The 26658-nt window shown below is 41.2% G+C and overlaps 2 protein-coding genes across 4 annotated transcripts; one reads left to right on the forward strand and one right to left on the reverse strand.

Annotated features, from left to right (window-relative positions):
- The first annotated feature begins 165 nt into the window (after positions 1-165).
- On the forward strand, positions 166-12981 carry DNAJB11 (DnaJ heat shock protein family (Hsp40) member B11). Its single transcript, XM_081910530.1, has 10 exons — positions 166-334; positions 3804-3960; positions 6076-6173; positions 7719-7851; positions 9490-9632; positions 10162-10244; positions 11063-11120; positions 11461-11572; positions 11746-11905; positions 12618-12981. The coding sequence occupies exons 1-10, from the start codon at positions 267-269 to the stop codon at positions 12680-12682; spliced, it is 1077 nt and encodes a 358-aa protein (XP_081766656.1). The 5' UTR covers positions 166-266; the 3' UTR covers positions 12683-12981.
- Positions 12982-15640: 2659 nt separating this feature from the next.
- On the reverse strand, positions 15641-25178 carry PROCR (protein C receptor). 3 transcript variants are annotated; one of them, XM_081910565.1, is made up of 6 exons: positions 24556-25178; positions 21368-24036; positions 19875-19910; positions 18700-18951; positions 17386-17658; positions 15641-16545 (listed from the first exon to the last, which is right to left on the reverse strand). In XM_081910565.1, exons 2-6 carry the CDS (start codon positions 21645-21647, stop codon positions 16433-16435), a joined length of 954 nt encoding a protein of 317 aa, XP_081766691.1. In that variant the 5' UTR covers positions 21648-24036; positions 24556-25178; the 3' UTR covers positions 15641-16432. The 3 variants fall into 3 exon arrangements, with proteins under 3 accessions (XP_081766691.1, XP_081766690.1, XP_081766692.1); XM_081910564.1 differs by lacking the exon at positions 24556-25178 and having other exon boundaries at positions 21368-24445; XM_081910566.1 differs by lacking the exons at positions 19875-19910; positions 24556-25178 and having other exon boundaries at positions 21368-24446.
- Positions 25179-26658: the final 1480 nt, after the last annotated feature.

A 26658-nucleotide genomic window follows, 5' to 3' on the forward strand; every position in this document is an offset into this window, starting at 1 on the left:
CATCGCAACGCTTTAAGGTAGCGACGCGCGGCTTCGCCCCGTCCCCATTTGTTGACGTCTCGAAGCCTGGTTGGGCGGCTGTAGCCGGGCCGCGGGTGAAGTGTGCGGTTGTGATTGGCCAGCGGCGCGCGCCGAGTCGGAGCTTGATTGGGCGGTTAGCTTCACCGGGTTCTCTTTCGTGCGTGCCTATGGTTACCGGCGTGTGAGAGGAGCCGAGAAGGGGGCGCGCTTGGAACCTGCTCGAAGAGACCCCCCTCCCTCCCGCCATGTCACCCCGCTCCCTCGGCGGGCTTCTGCTGCTGCTGCTGTGCCTGCTCGGAGACGCCGTCGCCGGGTGAGCCGAGGGGAGCGGGAAGGGACCGGGAGGAAACGGCTCCGCCCCACCGGTACTGGCAGGTGGCCTCGCGGTCGGGTGGAGCCCCCCTGCTCCCCTCGCCCCTCACCGCCGCCGAGGGGGCTTCGTCTCGCCCGCCACCTCTCCGCTTCCTCACAGGGGCAGCTCTCGCCTTCCTCTTCCCACGCGGGGCGGGTGGTCCTGTCCTCCCCTTCCCCGGTTACAGCCGTTATGGCTCCTCCCCCTCAACCCCCCCCCCCCGCTCAGGGTGACCAGGAAGAAGGCCGGTTTTGCTGCCGCTTTCGCAGCTTGTGCAGACGAGGGAGTTTCGGTTGGTTGGTACAGTGGTACCTCGGGTTAAGAACTTAATTCGTTCTAGAGGTCTGTTCTTAACCTGAAACTGTTCTTAACCTGAGGTACCACTTTAGCTAATGGGGCCTCCCGCTGCCGCTGTGCCGCCGATGCATGATTTCTGTTCTCATCCTGAAGCAAAGTTCTTAACCCGAGGTAATATTTTTGGGTTAGCGGAGTCTGTAACCTGAAGCATATGTAACCTGAGGTACCACTGTATAGTCGTGTATTTCCGCCTGTGGTTTGGGGTATCAGAGTTATCTGGCCAGGACTGTGTTGAAAGCCCTCTTCAGCCACGGGCCACACTCAGCCTAGCCCACTCCGCAGGGTTGTTGTTGTGAGAGATTGGAGGAAGGCCTTTGCCCACTGCCTTGGGCTCCTTTGAGGAAAGGCAGGTTATAGATGTGGTATGTGGCACAGAAGTAGGTGCTGCCCTTCACATCGCGTTGTTGTACAGGTTGAGATGCTGGTGCACTGGGAACAGGCAGGAACTGAATGGAGGCCAGTACACTGTGACCTGATCCAAAAAAAAGTGGGGAGGTACTGTTGGGGATGTGTTTGTCTCCTCTAAAGGAACAGGTTCGCAGCCTGGGGATAGTTCATCCATCATTGTCAAGGTGCAGGTTGTTGCTGTCATTGAGCACCTTTCACTGACTTATCCATGCTCTGATAACCCTCAGATTAGACAACTGTGATGCATTATTATAGGATCCAGTAATCTCCTGAGAGGGACCTCCCCCTACATTGTGCTGTCTCTGCTTTGAAGTCTGCCAGGGAGGCACTTTTGGTAATATTGTTGAGTAAGGTTTGGGAGTCTGGTTCACCAGAAGGCTTTCCCAGCAATTGCTACCTGCTTGTGAAACACACTGTCCCAGACGTTTGACTGATGCCAACATTGAACATTTTCCAGCATAGGCTGAAGACCTAGCCCTTCTTCCAGGTCTTTTGCGTATGTTAGGTGTAAGAACCTGTATGGTTTGATAATGATAGGTAGATTGATCAATTGTTTTAGGGTTGCGCTGTATATTTTCTTTTATGCTCTTGTTGTTTCATCTAATTTTAGAGGTTGTTACTTGTCTTGAGGTAATTTATAATGGATGGAAGGATACAGATTTAATTTTAAAAATTTAAAAATACATGTTGAGACAGTTTAGAAACTGCTAGATTGCTAGCTGGGACTAGGCATTATGATAATGTATGCTTGTGCTTCATCAGTTGCATTGGTTCCAAATTATTTCAAGGTCCAATTCAAAGTGCTGGTTCAAGCCCTTTATGATATGGGGCTCAGGGTATATGAAGGACCACTTATCCTTGTGTGCCTATCTGTACATTAATATCTTCATCACTGGTCCTTATTTAGGTTCCCTGCCATCTGAGGTACAGTTGGGTGAATATTGGGGAAAGGGCCTTTTCAGTGGTAGCCTCCCAGTTATGGAATGTTCTCCCAGAGAGACTCACTCTGATGTCATTTCGGATTCAGGGAAAGGCCTTGTTGTTTCTCAATACTTTTTAATTCCGATTGATCCATTTTATCTTGGTTGGGCTTGTTTTTATGCCTTTTCTATTTGTATTATTTTTATATATTTTGATTTGTTTTATTGTGAATTGAAATTTTGCCAGCCACCTGGTTACACTACTTAGAGATAGCTGTGATTAAGCTGTGTACAATTTTTTGAAATAATTTAAATATATAAAATATAAATCTATAATAAATAAAGTACAGGAGCATGCTATTGAACACAGGGTGTCTTACTTCTGAGTAAATCTGTGTAGGCTTGCCCCAAATGACATTGAATAAAGATAAGGTCTGGGAACTCCAAGATAAAACACAGCCAGTGTTAGTTTGTGTGTAACTTATGTTTGCTTGTCCCTTCTCGTGACGTTGGTTGAGAATGTACAGTATCATAAATCCCACAAGTAAATTCACTTATTTGTTAGCTTATACATTCCTTTCTATTGAAATTGCAATAAACAGGGAAGCTTACACAATTAAAATAAATGGCTGTGGGCTGATACAGCCACCTTATTGGAGCTAAGTATGTCTGGGTTTGGTTTGCTTCTAGATGAGCGTGTGTCTTGCAACCCCATGTACACGACTTGGGAGTTCCGTAGTGGAAGAAAGGCAATATAAAAATTTACCTAAATAAATAATAAATGCCTAACATATATATTTTGTTTTTAACTTGTAATCATTCAACTTGTTTTTATTATTGCTTGTAAGCCGCTCTGAGCACGGCCTTGGCTGGGGAGGGTGGGGTGTAAATAAAAATTATTATTATTATATAAGTCTACTAAGACTGTACTGTATTAAAATAATTCAGTCCATCAGACCAAAAGCCTACTGGACCACAAATGTTTTCAATAAATGGCAGAACCTTAAGAGTGGGAACCAAGCAAGTCTTCTGTTTTTCTTCTCACTGTAATTGTGTGTTTTTGGTAACACCTTTTATTTCATATACTTCACATCCCATTTTATTTGCATCTATTTTCTGCCAATATATTCAAAGGGGTATCCAGTTTAAATACTAATATATGCATGCCTACACACAAACACACTATTGTAGCCTTCTTATCACATCAGCTCCTTAATTTTTGCCTGTCTCTCTCTTATGTTTTCTTTCCCCTCAGGGAACACAGGCATTGAGTAGACACTTGGGGATATGCATATTATTAATGTGTAGATTAAGACTGCATAGTACATTTATAGGGCAATCTTAAGCTTATTTACTCTGGAGTAAATCTCACTGTGCTCAGTAGGCCTTACTCCTTAGTAAGTGTGTTTAGGATTGCACTATTAGAGAGAGACTGGCTGTGTATATGGCATGTGGTTTTCAGTGAGCTCACATTTTTAAAACAGGACCTTCCCTCCAAGTATTCTCTGGCTGAAAGTTCTAATACATCTGTCAGAGCTGCATCCTTGGAGGCACCATTTCTGTCATTCTCTGGATGCCATGCTTGTAGAGCTTTATTACAAGTTATAATTGTTGTGGTAAGCAACAATATTGGAGGGGAAGAAGGAAATGGAGCCCTCCTGCTGTTCTCTAACTTGTAGCCTGAGTATGTGGTCACATCAAAGGAAGAAGATGCACAACAATAACTGGTTTCATTTTTCCTTTAGGAGAGATTTCTACAAGATCTTGGGGGTACCCCGTAGTGCATCTGTTAAAGACATTAAGAAGGCCTACCGAAAACTTGCCCTGCAGCTTCACCCAGACCGGAATCCTGATGATCCACGTGCGCAGGAAAAATTCCAGGATCTTGGGGCTGCCTATGAGGTTGGTGTATTTGGGGAAAGTCTGTGCCCAACAAGTGCACCCATTGCTTTCTCTGTTTCAATCTTTGCTGTTTGGCAAAACCTTAGCAGAGTGAGCAGTAAGTGGACAATGTCTTAAGTCAACTACAGCATGGTTATGATAGAGTGTCATTAATAGGCATTCCTGGAATGTCATCTCCATCCCCTTTCCTATCATTCATTTCTTTAGGATGATTTATAGACACACCTATACAGTCGTACCTTGGATCCCGAATGCCTTGGTACTCGGATGTTTTGGCTCGCGAACGCTGCAAACCTGGAAGTGAGTTTTCCGGTTTGCAAACGTTCTTTGGAACCCAAACATCCAACGGCGCTTCTGCAGCTTCCAGTTGGCCAATCAGAAGCCACGCTTTGGTTTCTGAATGTTTTGGAAGTCGAACGGACTTCTGGAACGGATTCCGTTTTACTTCCAAGATACGTCTGTATTTGAAAATGGTCTGTAGATGGTTTTAAGTTTGGTAAACAGACAAAACACAGGGTGTTTTTATACTGTTGTTTTTACATTAGCAACAAAATGTATTATATCTGTATTTTATCTGTGTTGAATTAACATTCTCTACCGATTGTCTTTAAATTGACATAGTGAAAGGACTTCTTGAAGTTAATGGCTGGTTAACAAAAAATCATTAGCTTGTTGGTTGGCCTGTTATTGTGCTTTTTGGGAGCATAGGTGAAGGATTTATTTAACAAAATTTATCTAATGCTTGCTCTTTTTTTTAAGCCTCTTAAGGAATTTACAACAAAAGATTTTATATTTAGTCCAGATGACATCTCCAGGGAGCCCAAATTGAGCACAGTTGTGATTCTTGTATTTGCAAATGCTAGTCCAAGCTAATGTACAAGTGGAGATTTTAGTGTTAGATAGGCCATGCCTGGCTTTCTGGTGCATCTTCCTGATACGGATAAAAAAGCACACTGGCCTAACCACTGAATAACACGTTACAGAGCTTAAGCTCAGGAATGTTATGGGCAGAGGGAGGTAAACAGATGAAATTCTAAACATTTTATGCATTGCTCATGCCTCATGTTTCTGCTAGCTTTTTCTAGATAGCCAGATCTCTCTTTTCTGAATTGAAGAACAGGAATCCCTTTTGACAGTCGCACAGTTTATCCATTGCTCTGTAAATTCAATGAATCAAGATACTTGAACAGGCTGCAACATGGAATGCACAGTAGTGTGGGTTGGCAGGAAGAGAACTCTTGAGAAATAAGAACTATTGCAATAGGAGCTTGCAAGCTAGCTTTATCTAGTTGACCGCTTCTTATGCTGAAATTAAAGTCTGCAGTATGTTATTAAATATGCAATTAATCACCCTAACCCTAACTTGCCTGTTGCTAAATTTTGTATGACTTGCTTTTGTGTAAACATAGGATGTCCAAATGAAGCACATAGGGCATACATCTTCTGATTATAAAGAATGGACAATGAAAAAATGTTTTGCAAGTCTTTCTACAGCTTTCACTGTATTACAGGTTGAGAATGGAGACCAGTGACTGTTGCTTATCTCATCTACAGTGTCAATAAAAGTCACAAGTTGTTGTCTAAATATTTGGATATTTGGTTATATCAAAAAGTGTCACTCAACTGACAATAAAGCTTCCATTGTTAAAACAAGGAGAGGAGCAATTTTTTGTGATTTCCCCCTCTCCCTGCACCCACCCTAAATCTTCTCTGGAGGATCCTCCAACCTTCTAGAGCCCGAGGGAGAGGGGGTTGCCAGTGGGAAATTGCCAAAAATGTTTCTTTGCTCATTCTGCTAACTGAAACCTTACTGGCAGCTGAGTGACAATATTGGACACAATCCATTGTTCATAGGTTTTATAATGCTGAGTCTCCATGCAGTTCCAGGAATAACTGCATTCAAAATCTTCCATCAGCCTTAAGACATCAATTGCCATCAAGCAAACAAACATTTTAGGCTGCCATAAGGCCACTGCTGAAGGCATTTCCCTGACAGAAATCAGTGGAACATGTTTCCACTTGAAGTGGAACCAATTAATAACAGATTTCACTGCTTTGTAACAGTTATGTTAAAGTTTTGCCTGATACATAGATGCTTACTGTTATCTCCTGCAGGTATTGTCAGATGAGGAAAAGCGAAAGCAGTACGATGCATATGGAGAAGAGGGATTGAAAGAGGGTCACCAGAGTTCTCATGGAGATATTTTTTCACAGTAAGTCTGTTTTATTTCTCCATATTTGCACAACATTACAAGCTTTACAGTGAAGGGATATCATTGGTAGTTCATTGCAGCCAACACTATTGCTGTGGTTTATTGTCTTGAGGTTCTTCTCTGGCTTCTTTCATAATGAGTGACATGTGCAAGAATATATTACAGCAATAGAAGTCTGTCATAGTGAGTAGACACTGCACTGAATCCATATCACACAAGTGAATATTTCTTTTTTAAAAAATAAGCTATAGAAGAGGCAGGGAAGAGTTAAGTCCCTTGTGACTGAGAAGACAGAACCAATTAAATTTGATTTCTGCTGGAGCAAACACTTCCAAGGGGATCTGAAAGTCAAACTAGAATGTCTGAATCTTCAGTTTATTGATTGATGTGAATGGGTCCTCCATGTGGACATTTTCATCCCCCTTACGAGGAGAGGCCCAACATTGACTCAGTTCACATGCAAGGGGTATGCCAAGGCAGGACAGTTGTTTTCCAAGTTCCAGATAGTGAAAGCAAAAGCAGAAAACACTCTCCCAATTCTCTGGCCCCTGGGTCTGATTTCCCCCCAATGATTTCACATCTTGATAGGGTTAAAGTTTTCCTCCAAATATCAAGGCCACTTGAACAGAGATTACCTTGTTTGCTTCATTTTGGCAGAAACATATTTAGTTCTTGGAGCTGTTAACCCTCTAGACGCAGAAGCCATGGCAGAATTCACAGTAGCTCTCCAGTTCCAACATGTATCATGGCTTCCTATTTCCAAGGCGCAGCAGCCTTTTGTTATCATGTTAGCAGTTCCAAATAATTTTCTGGAGGTAGCATGTGGATATGCTTAATAAATCTCTGCAGCTCTCAGAAGCAATGTTAAAGCTGAGAATATCAGTGGTTTTATGTAAGATGCTCTGAAGCAAGGCAAATATATTTAAAATAGTTAAATAAATAAAAATCAGTAAGCCAGCTGTATAGTTCTCCCTGTCCACGTGTGTATCAATTTTGTAACTATGCACAAATTTGCAGACCTCTTGTTTCAGGAGATATATTCTGTAATATTTTCATTCCCTGAGAGGGCACAAGCACTTAAAAACCCACTCTGGGATGTGAAGCAGGTTTTATACATCCCTTTCCTTCCTGTTCTGACACTGTTCATTTAGTAGAGGAGTAGGCAGACCCACCCATGTATAGACCAGGCAAAGTTTACTGAGAAGGGGGCTCAGAGTCTATGCAAAACTGAGTAATAGAGCTGTTTCTGATTGCCCCTGTAAGCTTTTTTCACGTTTCAATTTTTGCAATTTGATTGTCTCAGTGCAGTTTGCTTTTGTTTTTGCAAGCAGCTCCTCTTCCTGTTTTTATTAGTTATTTCTTCACAGAAGTTATCCCTCAAATTGGGAAGAGATTCCTTTCAGGAAGGTGATACAAATCTGTCAATATTCTGAGTTAATGAAATTAACCCTTTCATGCATACGTTCCTACCAGTTGATTTGAAGGAGCCCCACAATAGGCCCATTACTCTTTTCTCTTAAATAATGATGGTTTGTTTCTTTACAGTTTCTTTGGAGACTTTGGTTTCATGTTTGGAGGTAATCCTCGTCAGCAAGATAGGAACATTCCAAGAGGAAGTGATATCATTGTGGACCTAGAAGTTACACTGGAAGAAGTGTACTCAGGAAATTTTGTGGAAGTAAGCTTGCCAATCTGCCTCCTCATCTTATTATTTTGTTAGGTTCTGGGGATATGGAAGTTAAATATTCTTGTCAAAACATAAATGAGAGTCTACACTGAAATTTGGCTTATTCTTCCCGTGAATGGCATACAGAAAAGTAGCAAATCACTATCACTTTTGTATTGCTACTGAGAGTTTGTGGTTTCTGCCTTTCCTGGCACTTGTGCCTTGAACAGACCATACAGTGAAGAATGTTGTTGTCACCTGAGTGCTTGTTGAGCTAGTCTTGAGGGTATTGCTAATGTTCCTGTGTAACAGCTGGTAGTGCTAATGTTCCAGTGGAACAGCTGCAGCGATATTACTGGTCTAACTAAAGCTTTTGCTAATTGATCTTTCTGCCTTTCGTCATTACTGAGCAGGCTGCCAAGTTATTTCTGCTTCTAGTGTGTGTAGAAGGAAGTGGCAACAAACTCAAATTGCATCTTGCCCTCTGGAGAGTTTTGTGTGAGGTGAAACAAGACTGTGATGCCAAAAAAAGAAGACTGCTAGTAGCGGTTGGGTCATATTTACTGTTGCTTTTTCAGAAACAGTCTTTAACACAGCTTATACCTTCTGCAAAGGGAGATAAATCCCTCCCTCAATCCTCGAGCATACTTTGGATTCAGAGGGGAACAACCAGAGCTGGACACAAATAAGGGCTGGCTTCTGGTAAGCCCTATCCAAATTTGTGGGTTCCTGCTCTAACTGCTGCAGGTATTCACAAATCGTTGAAATAAGTTGTGCTTTTGGTATTCATAAGTAGGTCAAGATTGCTATTAATATTTACTAAACCTACGAGTCACCTATGCAGAAAAGGTGTAGGCAACTTTACAATTCAAAACATTAGCAACATACAATATAAGGAATACGGTACAGTGGTACCTCAGGTTAAGTACTTAATTTGTTCCGGAGGTCCATTCTTAACCTGAAACTGTTCTTAACCTGAAGCACCACTTTAGCTAATGGGGCCTCCCGCTGCCGCCGCACCGCCAGAGCACGATTTCTGCTCTTATCCTGAAGCAAAGTTCTTAACCTGAAGCACTATTTCTGGGTTAGCAGAGTCTGTAACCTGAAGCGTATGTAACCTGAAGCGTATGTAGCCCGAGGTACCACTGTACACATTTTAAAATACATAATTTAATCTTCACCAATCAACAGCTATCAAAAACACCTCTTCAGACACATACCTAAATTAGAATATGTTGGTATCTAACTGACTTGTTCCATCAGTGTAAGGATTTCTGCTGCACAATGGAATTCCCCCCTGTGTGCCCCCGAGATCTGTTCTCTGGGTCTCCTCAATCCTCCAAAATAGATTGGGTGAGGGTGCAGGAGGGATCCATTGCACAAACAGAGTGCATTGGATACTGCCCATTAATACAACAGAGACAACCAGTCCCACCCACCAAATATATAAGCATTGTTAGAGGTAGCAGCAGCACTCTCACTACTGCTAGACTGCTTTGTTTTGTCCTTATATATGTGACATGCCAGCTGCAAAGCCTAAGGTGGCAAGCTGAGGTAAGTGGAATGTGTGCCTTTACTCAAGCCATCAAGACTAAAGTGCTTTATGTGTATAATCTGAATATGAGACTCTGGTTCTTTATATTTCTGCAGGTTATTCGAAACAAGCCAGTAGCAAGGCAAGCACCAGGGAAGCGGAAATGCAATTGCCGGCAAGAGATGAGGACAACTCAGCTAGGCCCAGGGCGTTTCCAGATGACCCAAGAAGTAGTTTGTGATGAATGTCCCAATGTCAAGTGAGTCTGAGGTCCTCTGGCTCTTTGGTGCATGCATAGTTTGCAATTATGCATCGCTGTTGAAAGTAGCACAGAGAGAGAATTACCACTTTGAGCCACATGGTGGTGTATTGTGTAGCTCATCTATGGGAATGAAAGAAGGAAGGAAAAATTGTTGGAAAACCAGGGTTACTGACTAGAAATTGAATAATTGCCCCACCAATATAGATTCCCTGATAGATTTTTTTCCTGTAAAATAGAGCATTTCATTTGTGTTGTTGGGTTGGAATGGAATGGAATGGAATGGAACGGAACTTGTGAATGCTCCCTGCAGCATTCTTATAGATGACTTCTTGAGTCATCTGGAAACACCTTGTTTCTGTGTACCTTCAAGGTTCCATAATGTAGTAAGCCCAACACTTCTGTAGTTCTATTGCACAGTATGGTCTGAATAGCAAAGAAAAGCAAACATCTCTTCTATAGTACAATCATTAAAGAAAGAAAACATTTTTTTTAAAAAAGAGTGCTGCCTTTTCCCCCTGTTTCTTAGGCTTGTAAATGAAGAACGAACCCTAGAAGTGGAGATAGAACCTGGTGTGAGAGATGGCATGGAATATCCCTTTATTGGAGAAGGTACAATATTCCCTTTCTATCTGGAGTTAATATCTTGTTGGGTCTGAGGTAGTAAATCTTGTTGGGTCTGAGGGGGGTAGAATTTGTCAGAAAAGCTGGTTGATTTTTCAAATTGGTTTCCTTTTTGAAAGAACCTGTTTTGGGGCTAGAACAGCAGTAAAGATTCACCTCTTCTAACTCAGCACTATCTACACAGAACATTATCCCCACAGCTACCTTAGCAATGGCAGTTCCAGAGGATGCTCTGGTGGAGAGCCTCCAATTGGCCATGGGCAGCAGCCATGCCCCCATCAATGGCACCAGTTGCATTAGGCTATAATAAGGAAGGGATGCGGGGTTTCCATTAACTCAGCTAATAAGTCAGGGTCCTTCCCCTGACACCTGGTAGCAGCTTTTCTGTCAGGCTGCAGCAGAGAAGAGAACGAAGACAAGACCACACCATCAGTACAGCTGAGAAACCGTCAACTTTTGGCACCTCTTTTCCTTTAACACTTTCACCCCAACTAGTCATTAGATTTCAAATAACTTGTACCTGAGTTTACTTATTTTCTGCCATCCAATCCATTTTACTTTTGTCATTACTTTGTAGATGGTAAGTATGTGGGCAGGGACTTGAGTGAGGATTTTGTGTGTGTATCATCTGTAAGCTACTATACAATCCTATTTTGGTGTAAGAGCAGGATAGAATTATTTAAACATCTTTTTCTTGGATCATGTGACTATCGGAAAGCTTAAAGGGAAGAATTGGCTTTGGGTTTCATTTGTGGGAAATGAAATGGTTTTGAAACCAGACCCAATCCATATTCGAACTTCCACAGGTGAACCACATGTTGATGGAGAGCCAGGTGACTTGCGCTTCCGAATAAAAGTTCTCAAGTAAGTCGCTTAGTTATTTTTGCCTTGTTTACCCATAAATTACACCCCCCCCCAAAAAAAATCATATATTAACTAGTCACTGTACAAACTTACTTTGCATAAATATTTCCACCCGCTAAGGTGCAGAAGGTTTTGATGATCCCCATAGAAAATTGTCCCCTCCTGCAAAGACTGAGGTGGATATATTGCCTTTGGCAACAAGAGTGACAGACTTACAATATAATTCACAAACCTTCATTCATTTTTTAAAAGTTAAATGCTAGAGAGTTTGACATGTATACAGAAAAAAGATGAAGTAACAAGTAGAATATGTTAACGTTTTCTAACATCTTTCCTACAGGCACCCAGTTTTTGAGCGAAGAGGAGATGATTTATATACAAATGTGACTATTTCACTGGTTGAGGCTCTTGTGGGTTTTGAAATGGATATTGCCCATTTAGATGGGCATAAGGTAAGGCAGTTTTTTCTATTTGAAACAATACATTTTCAGAGTAGTCTCCTATGTTATTTCCATGATAATTGCATCTGTTGACGCTAAAATATGGGAGGGGGGTGCTGATATGTCAAAGTATCTAGTCACAAATGCTAATCTTGTAAACTCTTCACCATGCTCCCATCTACTAGGTGCATGTTGCCCGGGATAAAACCACAAAGCCTGGAGCCAAGCTGTGGAAAAAAGGAGAAGGTCTTCCCAACTTTGACAACAATAACATTAAAGGCTCTCTAATAATTACATTTGATGTAGACTTTCCCAAAGAGCAGCTGACAAGTGAACAACGAGAAGGTTTGTATCTATGTATCCTAGAATAGTGTTGCTATGGTAAAATCCCAAATGGTTTGATCAGTAATTCCATTTACTGATATATTCTTCATGCTGAGATCTGGAAGTTACTTTGTCATCTAAGTGTCCATCTTGTGGGTATCATTCTGTCCTTTTCCAGTTTTAAGATTCTGTGTTCAGAAAGGCATGCCATCTATTAGAATAGGTTGGCTGCAAGATAATGATTCAACCAGTTTGCTGCAGCCTGTCAGAAAGGGCTGCTCTGGCTATAACATGGTCCCAACCACTACAGACATTGTGACAAAAGTGACAGGATCTCTTCAGGGGTATGTTCTGGAAGACTATGGATGGTAGGGAGGAGAGCAGCCATTGCTGCTTTGAACAGTTTTCTAAATATTGCTAACTTTTCAAACAGTGAAATTTAAAAACGGGTCAGGAATCTTTTCCAGGCATCTTGCTTGTTCCTAGTCTGCTTTAGTTATTAACCAAGGTAAAATCATTGCTTTTGTAGCATATCTTTTTTCTATGGGGAGTATTTGCGTACACATCATTCTGGGAGTTTTTCTCAAAACCGCTTTGAGTGAGCCAGTCTCAAAATATTGAAACTGAATGTGCTGGCTTAAAATTGGAAGAGCCTGAATTCATTTGATTTTCTTTCCTCCTTGTGACATATTCAGAACATTGTATGGTTATTACTTTTTTCAATCTTTTGCAGGTCTCAAACAACTGCTGAAACAGGCATCAGTGCAGAAGGTGTACAATGGACTGCAGGGATATTAAGTGGTGACAAATGAACTTTGTTGCAAGTGAGAAAAATCAGTGCTATGAACTGCAGTCTTCTGGTTGTTGTAGAACAAAGCTGAGGGGTGTTGGAGTGACTGCTGAGCCCTCCATTTTTACAAATAGTGAAGGTGATTTGGGGACAGATCAGAAGACGGTAAAAGAATTTTCCTTATTTGGGACACAACTGGTGCTCTATCTGGAGCAATCAGGCTCCAGCAGTTGAGAAATGTGAGGCGTTTTAACACACGTACCACGTTTGAAATTCTGGTTTTAAAATATATTTTGATGTTACTTTTTCTTGCCCCTCTGAGTGAATTTTCATAACTCGTTCCCTATCGCTCTGTTTTACTTTATATTGTCTCTGTTTCAGACTTTTAAACTAATGGGTTCTTTGCTGCTAGCATTTTTGGTTCTTGGGCCCAGCTTGGAAAATATGGGTTTAAAATCTTTTCAGTCTCCCAATTTCTGTACATACCTAGTCCTCTTATCACTCACTCTAATGGAATTGAGGCATGAGAAACCCTTATCTCTGCAGTTGAAATTTCATTTGCTTTCTGCATTGTCCTCTGGGGTTTGACAACTGTCCAGATACTTCCTATTGTTTGTACTGTGGAAGTGTACTGTAGCTGTTGCCACCACACAGTTTTGCATTTCGTTCTGCACAAGCATTGCTGCAGTACATGACACTGTCCATGAAAAAATTTGTCAGCTTACTATGCATTTCTAAGAGTGGCAGCAGTACTTACCACTGGGTTTCTTTTATAGACTATAGCAAATGTGTATGGATTTGTAATCTGTGGTTCATAAACAGACAATCCAGCAAGCACAGACTATGCAGTCCCTTAGATGGAGCACCATTTGAGTAGAGAAGGTTTACACTTGGTTATATGGGGTGAAAGTGATAAGACTCTAGTTGCTGATAGAGAATTTGCTCCATGCAGCTCCAAAAGAGAAATGTACTCCCCGCTCCTCTACCTTTGTGCAGCTGTTGCTGCTTTCCCCCTATTTCTTAGAAACTGCATCAAAACACTTCCTCCCTAGCCTGTGGTTCAACAAATTCAGTCTTTGCATTTTATACAATTGATGTAAGCCAACATACTCATGTAGCCTTCTGTGGGAACTGTAAAGCCAATTCATATTTTACAGAACAAGTATGTTTGCAGCAATAAGCGATGTTGTAGCCCCAGCCACTCAGGAACCGAGGACACTTTGAGCTTCCCATATGCTTACAAACCATTGCCTCCATTTCACACTGCATATGGTATTGTACTCCTGCAAACACTGGGCATATATGCAACACACACTTTTGTATCAGAATTTGCCCTTGTTTCCAACTGTTTTGAAGACTTGTTGATAACACATGCATTCATGCAAGACAGAAAGACTCAGAATGGTATCCAGCTCTTCCTTTATCATCCAAACTGTCCCTTGGCTAATGAGCACAGCAATCTTAAAATCTTTCAGGCTCCTGAAGTATATCCCCTGCAATTAGTTGTATATGTTTCAATATGGCTTATGTTCTCTTGGTGAAATGTTAGCTGGATTTTTTTTCTTTATATATCAGCTCCTTGTGCTGGATAAGAGTGAATCAGTGCTTATTTTCTCTGCTGAAGATGAAAGTGTTGTATTGGCACTAATACTATCTGAAATAACAGCCATTGAAGTAACAATGTATTGTCACCATAATCTATGTGAACAGAGAACTAGAGATAGATTAGCATTGAAAGTGTCCACATAACTGTTGATAAGTTGGAGTGATTTTATAAAAAAATATGCAGCATTTGCTACATTCAGACAGACAGCCCCTTCCTATCCTTCCTCCTACTGTTGAAAGTATTTTATGTATAAAGAGATGAGGCCTTAAAGAGAGAGCTGGAAGGGTTTTAGGGTTGCTTTTAGTAAAGCCTTTACCATTTCAAAGCAGAAAGAGACAAGTTTGCTATTTTGCCGAAATAGTAGAGTTTTACCTATTTGGGGTGTAACCCAGTGAGGCTTGATTGAGCAGATGTCTAATGTTCCTAAGAAAATTTTTTAATGAGTTTTGGCTTTCCACTCAGATCTGTTGCAAGGATCTGATGTGTAGAGTTGAGGAGTAACTCCTGATTTGTCCCTTGCTGCTGTAATCTCAAGAAAGTCTGTGGAAAGAAAGTTAATAGGAGTCCTGGCTTCTGGGAGTGTTCTTGTATGCTCAGTACTAGCTTCAGTAAGAGAAGCACTCTTTCTAGCTTGGCTTCCTTTTCATCAAAGTAGACATTTCTGTGGCTCTTGATTCCTCCTCCGCCCCCACTCACTCACCCAGTCAATAGATATTCCTGAGATGTTGGGTTGTTATTGTTGAAACTTATCATTCTGCATTGCACGCTATATATCCAAGGGAGGTATGAAGATATAACAAGAGTCACACATGGCTTTCTTCTCCAAAATCTGCTGAAGTATACCACAGTGCCTTGGATATACCTGCCACACGAAACACTACAGCAGAGCTTTCCAAACTGTGTCGCGACACGTTAGTGTGTCGGCTGCAGCGTTTAGGTGTCTTGCGCGATATGTGTCTGTATCTCTTATAAGGGGTTAGTTTGAGCGCTGGTTTGCTAGGAGAACTGAATGTGTCGCAGAGTGATGCATGTCAAAAAGGTGTGTCACCAACATGAAAAGTTTGGAAAGCTCTGCACTACAGCATGATCTCACTGCTGCTTCTGAAGACTAGGGACAGATGCTGCAATGCCCAGTTCTGGATCCAGAATCATTCAAACATCCCTTCTCGTCCAGCATTCTGTTTCAACAGCGGTCAGCCAGATGATTCCAGAAAGCCAACAATCTGGGCATAAAGGCACACACAGACACACACGCTCAGTACAGCAACATGATGCCTCAAAATGGAGGCTCCATTCAGCCAGTCTTTCTAAAAGCCGTGGATAGACCTATCCTTCATTAATTAGTCTGGCCATTACCACATTTTGTGGCAGTGAAGACTTTATTTTAAAAACTATACATTGATCCCATCTCAATATCTTATGCTGTTGGACTGAAATAATGTCAAATAGGAGCAGTAATAATTCCCAGATTTAGGATGCTTTAAAGGAGGCTGTGACTGAGCAAAACGAGGTTCAGGTATGTTTTTATGCTGTGCTTCTGTGGTGTCTGTCCATTGATGTGGTTGAAACACTAAAGTTCTATGGGGAGAGGCTGTTTGCCCTGGTAGTAATGACAGAAGATGGAAAGATTCCTGTGAGACCGGCAGTGATCTTGCTGCTGTTCTAGAGCCCATCTTATTCTTACAGGTAGATGTGAGGCAAGGGATACAGATTTATATAGACATTGGCTTGTTTCTTCATAAGAATTTTTTTTTAAAAAAAAAAGAGGCATGAGAGGAATTTGAATCAGTTTACATTTAAATGCTAACCTACCTAATCCACACTTTCTTTAAAAAAATACACAAAGCAAAATATAGCCATCCTTTGAAATTCACCCTTCTCCGAATTTTGCAGTGCAGCTCTCCAGCCACATAACATGTACAAAAATGCATATATTGGTGAAATGACATAGAAATTCACATTAAAATAATGAGTTTACATAAGGACTCTTAAAATAAAATTCTGATTGATGTGGAAATGTGGAGAAGTGGACTTAAAGTTGGAAAGATGAGAAACGGAATTGGGCAGATTCACCCATCCCAACTTCATTGTTCTTCTGTGGTGTTTGGTTATCCCATCTGCAGAGCTGCTGGTCCATATAATACTTCAGATGCTATCTCTTCCCGCCTGTGCATAGGAAGATGCAAAGAGCTAGTGCCATTACAGCAAGGGCACCAAGGCTGATGCCTACCACCAGTGGAGTGTGTGAACGTCTTTCATGTTTCCCTGTAAGGCAAAAAAATAATTGAGAGGTTTTTTTCTACAACTGGGGTTGCAGCTGCATTCTAAGACTTGATAAGTAAATGTTGCTTTAGCTGTTTAGGTGGGTGGATTCAAGGATTGGAACTTTTATTTTCAAGATTTAAGTTGCTTCTGTCTGAGCTAATGCATTCACTCTCAAAATTCTAACCATTTGAGTCAGCTCGTGAAAAAAGTTGGGTAGGATGGTGTTTGGGGGAAAAATATGACTGAACTGATGGACTCGTCCACTTTCAACCCACTGCTTCAGCAGGAGATTGTGGGTGTCCCTTGCAAGGAAAAGAAAACTCAAAGCAAATGTCAGTTCGTATACTCTCTGCAGCAAGACAGTTCTGGATTCTGCAGCTAATAAAGCATTTTATATGTGTGCAGAGCTCTGCAGGTAGTCAGAAGCAGCAAAGCTAGCAAGGGTCCTGAAGTCTGGATCTCTGGAAAGCCTCTGTAATATGCTGCACTCTTTCTGCCTCTCCACCCCACTGTCGCCCCATGCCATCTTATGGAATTGTCAGGTGTTTTGCATCCCTGCTTTCATCAAACACTTCCAAGACTATCTTCAGCATGTCGAGGACAAGGTGCTTATATTTCTCTTTTTAAAGAAAGGCAGTGATTCAGAATTCTGTACCTCATTCCAACATCTATGCTTGTGGTGTGACAGCGCCACAAAATATACCCATCCCTGTCCATTAGTGTGTTTTGGTAAGAAGACTGCCATAAAATGGCAGTCCTCACTTGGTTGTGTCCTCACTTGGACAACCTGCACAGGGTAGGAGTGCTTCTCAGACATCATATAACCAGTGTTTCACATACCTGTAAAGGCTCCTTTCACTGCAGTGTGCTCTGTTACAATCTTGATGCAAGTTTCCTGCAGGAAGAAAGCTGGGGCCGCACTGGTTTGAGGGTATTTGTTCAGCTGCATACTGGTATAGCTGGCCACAGGAGTTTCCTGTAAAGGTACCCAGCTCTGATTGGCTGCATTGAATCTCAGGAAATCAGTCCCATTGACTAAAGCCTCGTAGAAGGTTCTGTTGGTGCCATTCCCAAAGATCTGGCAGCCCAAAGTACAATGCATGTGTAGGGGGTCTGCAACAAAAGCAAATGTGTTAGAAATATTTCCCCCGTAACTGGCCTCTTATCTTTCTCACATGCACCCTTGTATTATGCTGAATTACCTAAGGAAGCATTCTGTCTGTACTTCTCAGGGAAATTAGCCCTGACATGTCCGCAAAGAGCTATTTCACGTATACAGTAGCAAATTGTGGCAAACAGGCTACAGCTAATGCTAGCTCTCCAGAAAGTGTAAATATGCATACAACACAATAAGCAAGATGTGCATGTTTTTAAATAATTGTTTGACCACGTCCCTATTTCATACTTTTTGATAGACAAGGAAAAAAATAACTAGACCTCAGAAAGTAATAGGGGCAGAAGAAATAATCTTGAGTATAGGAGGCTGGAAGGTTTACCAAATGCATCCCTACTCTGGGAATATTTTGAGAAGACAAACCATTTTTCTTTTCAAGATCTCACTCTCTCAGTGCAAAATCTGAACAGGGCAATTTTACCTTTTATTGAGGTGTTTTAGCACTTACTGCCCACTAAAATATCCAAGCATTGAACTTGCTGGATCAAAGCAATGCATCTTCACTATACAGCCCCTTTGCCATCTCTTGCTTTCCTTAGCAAGTCAGTTTACTAAACCTGTCTTTATTTGACAAACTAATGAGACAAACTTATGCAAGCAAATTAGAACAAGGCCTGGAATGTGTTAGTTATAAAGCATAATACAAAATGAAGCACCTTAAGAGTTCTTAGTATTCAGGGATATAATATGAATGAATGCATATATTAATATATAATTTTATTTCTACCACAGACTGCAAATTGGTCTCATAGCTGACTGCAATAATAGGAGCTGGCTTCTTGGCTGCCTCTGTGGCTTAATTTTACTTAACAGTAAATGGCACCATACTTTCCCTCATACGCAAATCTCTAGATAAACTATTTACTCCGTGATCACACCATGTCCCAAAGTTTGGTGCTCAATGATACCATCATCTTAAGCAGCTGTGACAGTTGCTATGGCAACAACTCTGCCCATTACCATCGCACCACAATACTCACATGGTATTTTCCTTTCGCGAGCAAACAGGTTGACCAGTGTCTTGAAAAGGCCAAGGTAATATTGCAGTGCACTCTTCCTTTGCTCCCAGAGATCTAAAGATTCCAGCTGGAGCAACTGGCTTGCATTCATTTGCTCATTTTGATACTCCATGCTGTGGGTAAGTTTTCCATCCAGAGTGGCATTACCTACCATTTCCACTGAACTGTTGTTTGGGAAGTAGGCCAGGTGAGTCATAACGAAGGCATGAGATTCTGAGAGGAAAACCAGAACAACCTAAGTTATTGCCTTCAGCCACCTGCAAATGAGAAATAGCAAAAGCACGTTCTTTCAGACTAGCCTATCCTTGCTCACTTTTGCTCAGAGGCGAACACAAGTGAATAAACTAAACTAAAGTGAAGACAGGAAACTTCATACAGGAAGGAAGGAAGGGTTTTCTTTCCTGGCTTATCCTTCAAGGGGATGCTTTTCTAGTCGCAGGGCTGAAAGTGGCATGAATTTGACTGCCATCCCCTTGTTTTTCCTAGACTGGAAGGCACCACCTTTTCCTGTGGTGACTTGCTCGAAAGCAGCTAAGAGGGAAATAAATTTCCCTCACAGAGGGAGCAGGTAGCTTCCTATATGCAGGCGCATGCTGTGCCCATGGTAAATGCCAGCTCCTTATCATATGGCTGGCCTTTCTCTGAAGCAAGATAAAAACAGCTACTTCAGGAAGCAAATTTCAGAGGGTGTGCTATTTCCCTGCTTCCATCCTCTCTGTGTGCAGTCAAACGAACAATGAGTGGAAGTGAGGTATCAATTTGAATTTGCTGTAGCTGCAAAGAATAAAACCCATTAAGGCCAGCCCTGTGCAGTCAAGGTGGTGAGATGTAGTTAGAGCTTGGTCACAGTCTGTCATACAGAACTGTTCTGGGAATTTTAAAACCAATTGGCATGCTTTATTAAAATTAAAAGTTACAATAATTCTGAATGTTTTATATATGTATTCCATATTTTTGTTTATCTGGAATGTTGGCACATTTCCTACCTGATTCATTTCTGTCCCTCTCATGCTTAAAACGAAAAGGGAAATTTTCCTCAGTTCAAACAGGGAAACTAAAATTCGGAATTTTTACAGTCAGCGCTTGCTTGGAATTTGTTTAAAATACTGAGCTTGAAAAAGGATGCTATAATATACCTGCTACAAAGGCTGCTGTTGAATGATGAGCTCTCTCTGAAAACAAATATAAACCATTTGATGCATGGTGATAAGAATATAATAATAATTAATAATGGAGCATTATGTCAAATGCCATGCCAAATAGTCACAAGATTCTGGCCAAGAGCTGACAGTTATTTTGAATCAGTAGTAGGTGATATTTACCCAGGGCTATAATGGTCTCTATTGTAGTGGAGCACTTTTTTGTGCCACATAGAAAAGTCAAGATCCCAGATTAGACTTTCTTCCTATGTAATGGTACCATGGTAAGCAGGAGAGCTTGAACTCTGGTGCATGGTGTAAGCATAGATGCCAGAGTCAACCAAAAACGTTTTGCTGCCTGCTGCTAAGTACAAAAGCTAACTAGATTGGGAGTAAATGCTACTTCAACTTTGGCAATCTGTGCTTAGCTTAGGGGGCCAGGACAGGGCTTCTGGAACACAGCTGTGTCAAGACACTCTTTAAATCAGGGAAGGGAACCTGTGGCCCTCCAGATAGTATGTAGCTTGTGATAGTATATTCCCAACAATTTCTGGAGGGTCAGAGTGCCCTCACCTGCCTTTAAGGGTTGCTTCTTATTTAAAAACACCATTGCTCTATAGAACGTAATGAATGTCTCACTGAACAATATGACAACTCTGAAGTAGTATGTGTGTGTGCCTGCATATAGTACTTTAATGGATCAGGCAAGTCTGTTTTGTTGAGACCAACAAGAGCTGTTCTTATAACCAGGTCCTGTACATGAGGCTGAACTCAGTTTCTACTTTGCAGTTCTGTGTTCCTGCCAGCCGTTTCCATCTTTTGCTCTAAGCCGAACTTACAAACGCTGGCTAGATTCCCAACTATCTCTTGTTCTGATTCTCCACCCCCCTCACCCAGATTTCAGATCGTAGTCTTACTTATTTAAAACATTTTTCAAGGCAGCGGACACCGTAAAAACAAAAGGATGAAAGCAAAAGAATAACAGGGCCAACTTGTGCATGTTTATGCAGAATGAAGCCCCACTGTGTTGAATGAGGTTTAGTCTGGGTGCTTTAAGGCTAAAATGATAACTATTTAAATGTCTGGATAAATACAAATGTTTTTGTCTAATGCCTAAGCAGCTGTGAGTGGCACCAGGCAAACTTCTTGAGGAGGGTGTTCAAGTAATCCCCTCTGCTTTGTTGATGTTCTTCAAAACTCTGACGAGACACATGGAGGATGATTTTACTGAACAGGCGGGTTGATACAGAAGTAAAGATATGCATATAGATCACACACGAAGGGAGCCCCTAGGTAATAGACATTTCTGTCTCCACCCCAAAAAGTTCTCTACAAACATTTTACGTTTAATATAACTGCACTATGCCATACACCACTCCCTGTCTTAACAGATTGCATGCTATAATTCTGTGTGAAGTTTTCCATCAATAATCTAGCTTCTTTCTTCTGAGTAGAATTGCACCATTAGAGAGCAAGGCATTTTCACTTACCTACGCCATACACCCAGTGGCAGAGAGCCCAAGCGAAGATTATTTGCAGGAGTAACATTCCCAGGTGATCGCTTGTTTGCAAAATCCAGGAGTGCTGGAGGTGCTGTGCAGTGCTGAAGTCTGTGGAAAGAAATCCAAGCTTTCTGTATCTCAAGCCACCATGAGCTGAAGTCTTTTGGAAATGCAAACAAAATCTGGGATCCAGCTCTCTACCCTGCCCAGTCAGGATTAGAGGAGGGAGCCCAGGGTTTCTTGGGAACTGAAGGGTGGAGCATGTCATTCCATCTATCTTCGTATTTCCTCATCTGCAGTAGAGGAACTGACACTTTTCCTTGCCAGACCTCGCCCCTCTTTTCTTCCAGAGCTATTACTATTGCAACATTCCCAGACTATAACTGGGAAATGATTTTTAAAATTTTATTTAAAGGATTCCCCAAGTTTATTGTGTGAAAAGCGGGTGGGGGAAGGAAATAAGTGTGATTAGGAAATCAAAACATGAGCATTGTGGGGAAATTACTATTTATACCCATTGGAAAAGGAAACATGTTTCCTGCCTCTAGCAGAGCTTTTTGGGTTCACATGGACTTTTGCAGTTAATACACAGTTTTAAGGCTCAAATGTGTAAACATATTGTTGCAAAGTCTCTACTTCCCTAAGCAATTAGATTACTCCAGAGGCTGCATTTTTGGTCTAATATCCTATGCACAAGGGATTTATGCTACCTGTGATATTTGCTGCATTTACTAATATATGTGGAGGCACAGAAGCACTTCTGCAGGGCAGCGTATCCACTAGACTGCAGGTCACCAGGGATCCTGTATCCCAACGTGCTTAATTTTCAGTCAACTCACTATTCTCTTTCTCACTCTCCCTAAATGACCCATTTCTTTTTAACACACACGCATGTGTGTATGTGCTTTTGTATACACACACATTCTATTACTTTATTCAAATTCTGATTCAAAAGCACAGAGAGATTTTCAGCTATCAGAAAAGCATTTCATACCACTCCATCCTGGACTATTAACTAGCAATTCATCTAATAAAGCAATGGTCAACCAACAAGTATATCAGGATGATCTCTTCAATATAGATATGAGGATGCAGACTGGTTAATCCATCTCTGGGCTGAGTAATTCCTAAACCCCATTCCTTTAAAACACGAATTAACTCAGTAAACATTAAACAATTAAACGACAGCTATAAACAATGCAGAAAATAATACACAAAAAACCCAATCAACTTGAGAGTGTTGAATGTCCTTCACTAGCTAAATTTTAAACCTCTATGAAGAAAGATTCCTTTTCAGACTGTTTGCTTTGCTCTTTCTTTTCTGCCTGACCTCTTTATTCTTCTTTTTTCTAGCTCTCTACTCTCTTCATTGTTGACTAAACCATTTCTAACTCACAGTTCCAAAGCTAAAACAAAAACCCATTTCCTTGCAGCCTTGATTAACCCTATCAGTAGCAATGACTAAGTTAAGTAATTCCAAGATAGTGGATATTACCAGAACGACTAGAAAAATCTCATTTCAGCAAATAGCAAAATCTCGTCTGTGTGATGCAGGGCTCCCAACTTTAATTAAACAATAGACTTTGTGTGTTTGACAGAAAATCCCAACATCCTGCTGTAAGCCTTTTAGCAAGCAAGGCTGGAAGCTTCTGGCTTTATTTCAGGCCAACAGAAAAATGAGAGTACAAGCTTTTATATAAAATGTAATATGACTGTATGGCAAAGGGATATAAAGCCAGATCCATACTTCTACATCTCCCCATTTTGTTGTCTCCAGGGGTGGTGTTAGAAGTCTGTCTTGCTGGGCGCCTGACAAAGCCCACACCCCTATAGGCAACCCACTGCCAACCCTCGAGTCCCAGATCCTCCTGCTGTTTTGTGCTCTCACTGCATGTTCAGCTGCTCAAGACAGCAGCTTTTACCTCTAGGTTTTGGTATGGATTGGGCCCAAAGAAAGAGGCAAGCAAATTGGCAGTGATCACAGTATGTATGTAAGTAGGTATGTATGTACTATATTCATATCCCCCCTTTCCTCCGAGCAGTTCAAGGTGGTGAACATGGGTCTCTATAAGGTAGGTTAGGCAGAGAGACAGCGACTAACCTTAGGTCACCCAGTGAGCTTCATGGCTGTGTAGAGCTTGGAACCCCAGCATATCAAGTCTTAGTCCAACACTCTAACCACTAAAAGGAGGAGGGGAACCCACTAAAACATATTGTTCTCTCTGCTTCTCCGTTTCTCACCTAACAGAGCTCCAACTGTCAGTTATCAGACCCCATCAGTCCGTGCAATTCTTTCAGCAATGGAGTAATATGATGGTGATATTCTGCTCCACTGGGACTCATGACAAAATGGGTCAAAGGACACCCCAAACTATGAATCTGCTCCTTAAGAGGAGTATGGCCACATCCCAAGCAGGCAGTTAACCAATTATCTGCACATGCCACTGTGCCTCCTTATTGTAAGGATTCAGTCAGTTTTATTAAAACATCAAAATGCTTACATGCTAAGTGTTCCAGCTGGAGTGGGTTCAGTAAAAAAAACCATATCAAGAGGCCTACTTTTATACAGCATGTTTCTGGAGTTCTTCGTTTTAATGGTTTTCCCGGTTACTGTGCCTTGCCATAGCAAGGATGCTTCCTTTTCCTCCCCCACTTCTCTGCAGAGAAAATGAAGTGTGGTTTCAGAAAGTCTGTTGTGGGAGGTGCACTGGTGGAGTTTTGAATGAGATATAGCACAGCCAGACCCAAAACATAACAGCACAATTATAGTCGGAACAATTTTCCAGAAGAAAAACAGATGTTTTATTTCACAAAACTCAGACATGCCTTGAATTTTAAGTTTTATGAGAAACTGGTAGAGTATTTACCATGAAGATTGGAATTGGATGAACACAAAAGGTTATGCATCTTGTAACTGAGATTGTTGGGCAAGTATAGGTTAGCAACTGACTGTAGTTATATATCTAACAAAGGAGTCCCAAAGGGCAACAGAGATGTTAACAAACTTAAATGTTGTCAGGAAGTCTATGCATTCTTGAAAGGTTTAAAATGCATGCTCCTTTTCCTGCTCAATCTAATATATGAGACTGTGTGATGCAGATGTGTGAAGATAATATCCAGTTCTCATCTTTTAATTTAAAAGAATAACACCAAAGTTTATCTTATTTTCATCTAACCTGGTTTAGCAGTCTTGGATTTTTAATGCATTTCTGGTTGCTGCTTGGACTTGGATACAGGTGAGCTCAATAAAGCTGAACATCTGAGGTCAGTCAATTAATATTAATAATAATTAGAAGGCCCAGTTAACATGGCTAGAGCTGAGAAACAAAAGGACCAACAGGAATCAGATGAGGACAGCTAATAGTAGAAACAAATCAATTAATTTTTTTAGAATTGTCTTTTGCACTTCGGGTGCATCCAGCAGTCACACACTATTCTTAGCCTTAACTTACAATTTCCACAATCTTCCACAACACTACAGCTTTCTTCCATTCTTTCCACAACCCCCTTGTATGAAATCTTATTGTATACAATAATTTTATGTGAAAACATGTTTCCATTTTGCAAAATAATCAGTATGGTCTTCTACATGGTGATTCATGCAGAGTGCGGTCAGCCTGAGCATTTCAGTTTGGTGCTGGGAAAAGCCTTCTTTTGTTATTATGTATTCTGGTATTTTGAGTATGAAAATTGACCAAAATTACCCATAAAAAGAAACAGAAATGTAAAATGGGAAGCCATCATGTGTTGGACTGATTTATGGGTTATAGTTAATGGAATGAAATGGAATGGCATTAAAGGATTTGGCCATCCTAGCTCCACTGTCCAGAAGTGATGTATGGAAGTGAGAGCTGGACCATAAAGAAGGCTGATCGCCAAAGAATTGATGCTTTTGAATTATGGTGCTGGAGGAGACTCTTGAGAGTCCCATGGACTGCAAGAAGATCAAACCTATCCATTCTGAAGGAAATCAGCCTTGAGTGCTCACTGGAAGGACAGATCGTGAAGCTGAGGCTCCAATACTTTGGCCGCCTCATGAGAAGAGAAGACTCCCTGGAAAAGACCCTGATGTTGGGAAAGATGGAGGGCACAAGGAGAAGGGGACGACAGAAGACAAGATGGTTGGACAGTGTTCTCGAAGCTACCAGCATGAGTTTGACCAAACTGCGGGAGGCAGTGGAAGACAGGAGTGCCTAGCGTGCTCTGGTCCATGGGGTCATGAAGAGTCGGACACGACTAAACGACTAAACAACAACAACAAGCTCCACTGTAATGGTGTTTGTCAATCTGAACTTATGGTTTATTTCTATAGATCAGTAAAGCTGGCATAATTTGATATAAAAAGAGATCTCCATTATGAATTGTTATGACCCTGGTGCTGGTTCTTATCTTGAACATGTCCTGGAAGCCATTGGTTAATATTCTGCTCTCTCAGTACTTAATGTAAAGATCAACATAGTAAACACCCCCTAGTATCATAGGAAGCTGCCTCATATAAAGAGGCCATTGGCCTCTCTAGCTTATTGTTGTGCACACTGACTGGCAGCAGCATCCCAGGCTTTCCAACAGGAGTATTTCCTAATCCTACGTGGAGATGCCAGAGATTGAATCTGGGACCTTCTGCATGCAAGGTGTGCATCCTTCCCCTTCCCCAACTAGTACCCTTCAACATGTTCAAGGTCAAATTGCAAAAGAACATATTTTAAGAACACTTGTTGCAGTTACTTTTTTATAGCTCATAACTATAGAATCAGCCTCACTCTCCCTCTGTGCTTTTAGCATTCATCATTTTTAAAAAAATATGATTTATATTAAATTTTCTGTTTTACAATTTCAAATAAACATTTTACAACTTAAACTATCAATGACTTCCGTTCTTCTCTTTTCATGGTTCATTTTGCATATCTTATATCCCTGCATATTTTGCAAAAACTATACCAATTGGTTTTCTATTATTGCATTGATCAAAACTTATTTACACTGTTGAATTTATCTTAATGCTGCCAGCATTTTCAGCTGTACACAATTATTTTCCATTTATTCAATAAACGCTTTTAGCATTCATCACGAGCTGGCCAGATATATAGATATGCCCCAGGAATAACCATGGATCTTTCTGGCCAGCTCACTGGTGTGACCAGTGCCTGATTTACACATAAGCTAAACAAGCCATAATGGCTTAGGGCCTCACTCTCTTCCCCCCCCCCAATATACTTAATTGTATTTCACTATTAATATACTACTTCTTAATTGTATTTCAGTCCAACAATTACTTTGAT

This window comes from Podarcis melisellensis, assembly GCF_964234715.1.
Source record: "Podarcis melisellensis genome assembly, chromosome: 5".
Taxonomy (NCBI): domain Eukaryota; kingdom Metazoa; phylum Chordata; class Lepidosauria; order Squamata; family Lacertidae; genus Podarcis; species Podarcis melisellensis.

What these genes read in the sequence shown, in the direction of transcription:
- DNAJB11 (XM_081910530.1), top strand. Translation starts at nt 267, where the DNA reads ATGTCACCCCGCTCCCTCGGCGGGCTTCTGCTGCTGCTGCTGTGCCTG. An exon ending in ATCTTGGGGCTGCCTATGAG is followed by an intron (nt 3,961 to 6,075) that starts GTTGGTGTATTT and finishes TATCTCCTGCAG; the next exon opens with GTATTGTCAGATGAGGAAAA. An exon ending in GATGAATGTCCCAATGTCAA is followed by an intron (nt 9,633 to 10,161) that starts GTGAGTCTGAGG and finishes CCTGTTTCTTAG; the next exon opens with GCTTGTAAATGAAGAACGAA.
- PROCR (XM_081910565.1), bottom strand. Translation starts at nt 21,647, where the DNA reads ATGACATGCTCCACCCTTCAGTTCCCAAGAAACCCTGGGCTCCCTCCT. An exon ending in AACAGCAGCCTTTGTAGCAG is followed by an intron (nt 18,952 to 19,874) that starts GTATATTATAGC and finishes TTTTCCTCTCAG; the next exon opens with AATCTCATGCCTTCGTTATG. An exon ending in TCGCGAAAGGAAAATACCAT is followed by an intron (nt 17,659 to 18,699) that starts GTGAGTATTGTG and finishes CTTTTGTTGCAG; the next exon opens with ACCCCCTACACATGCATTGT.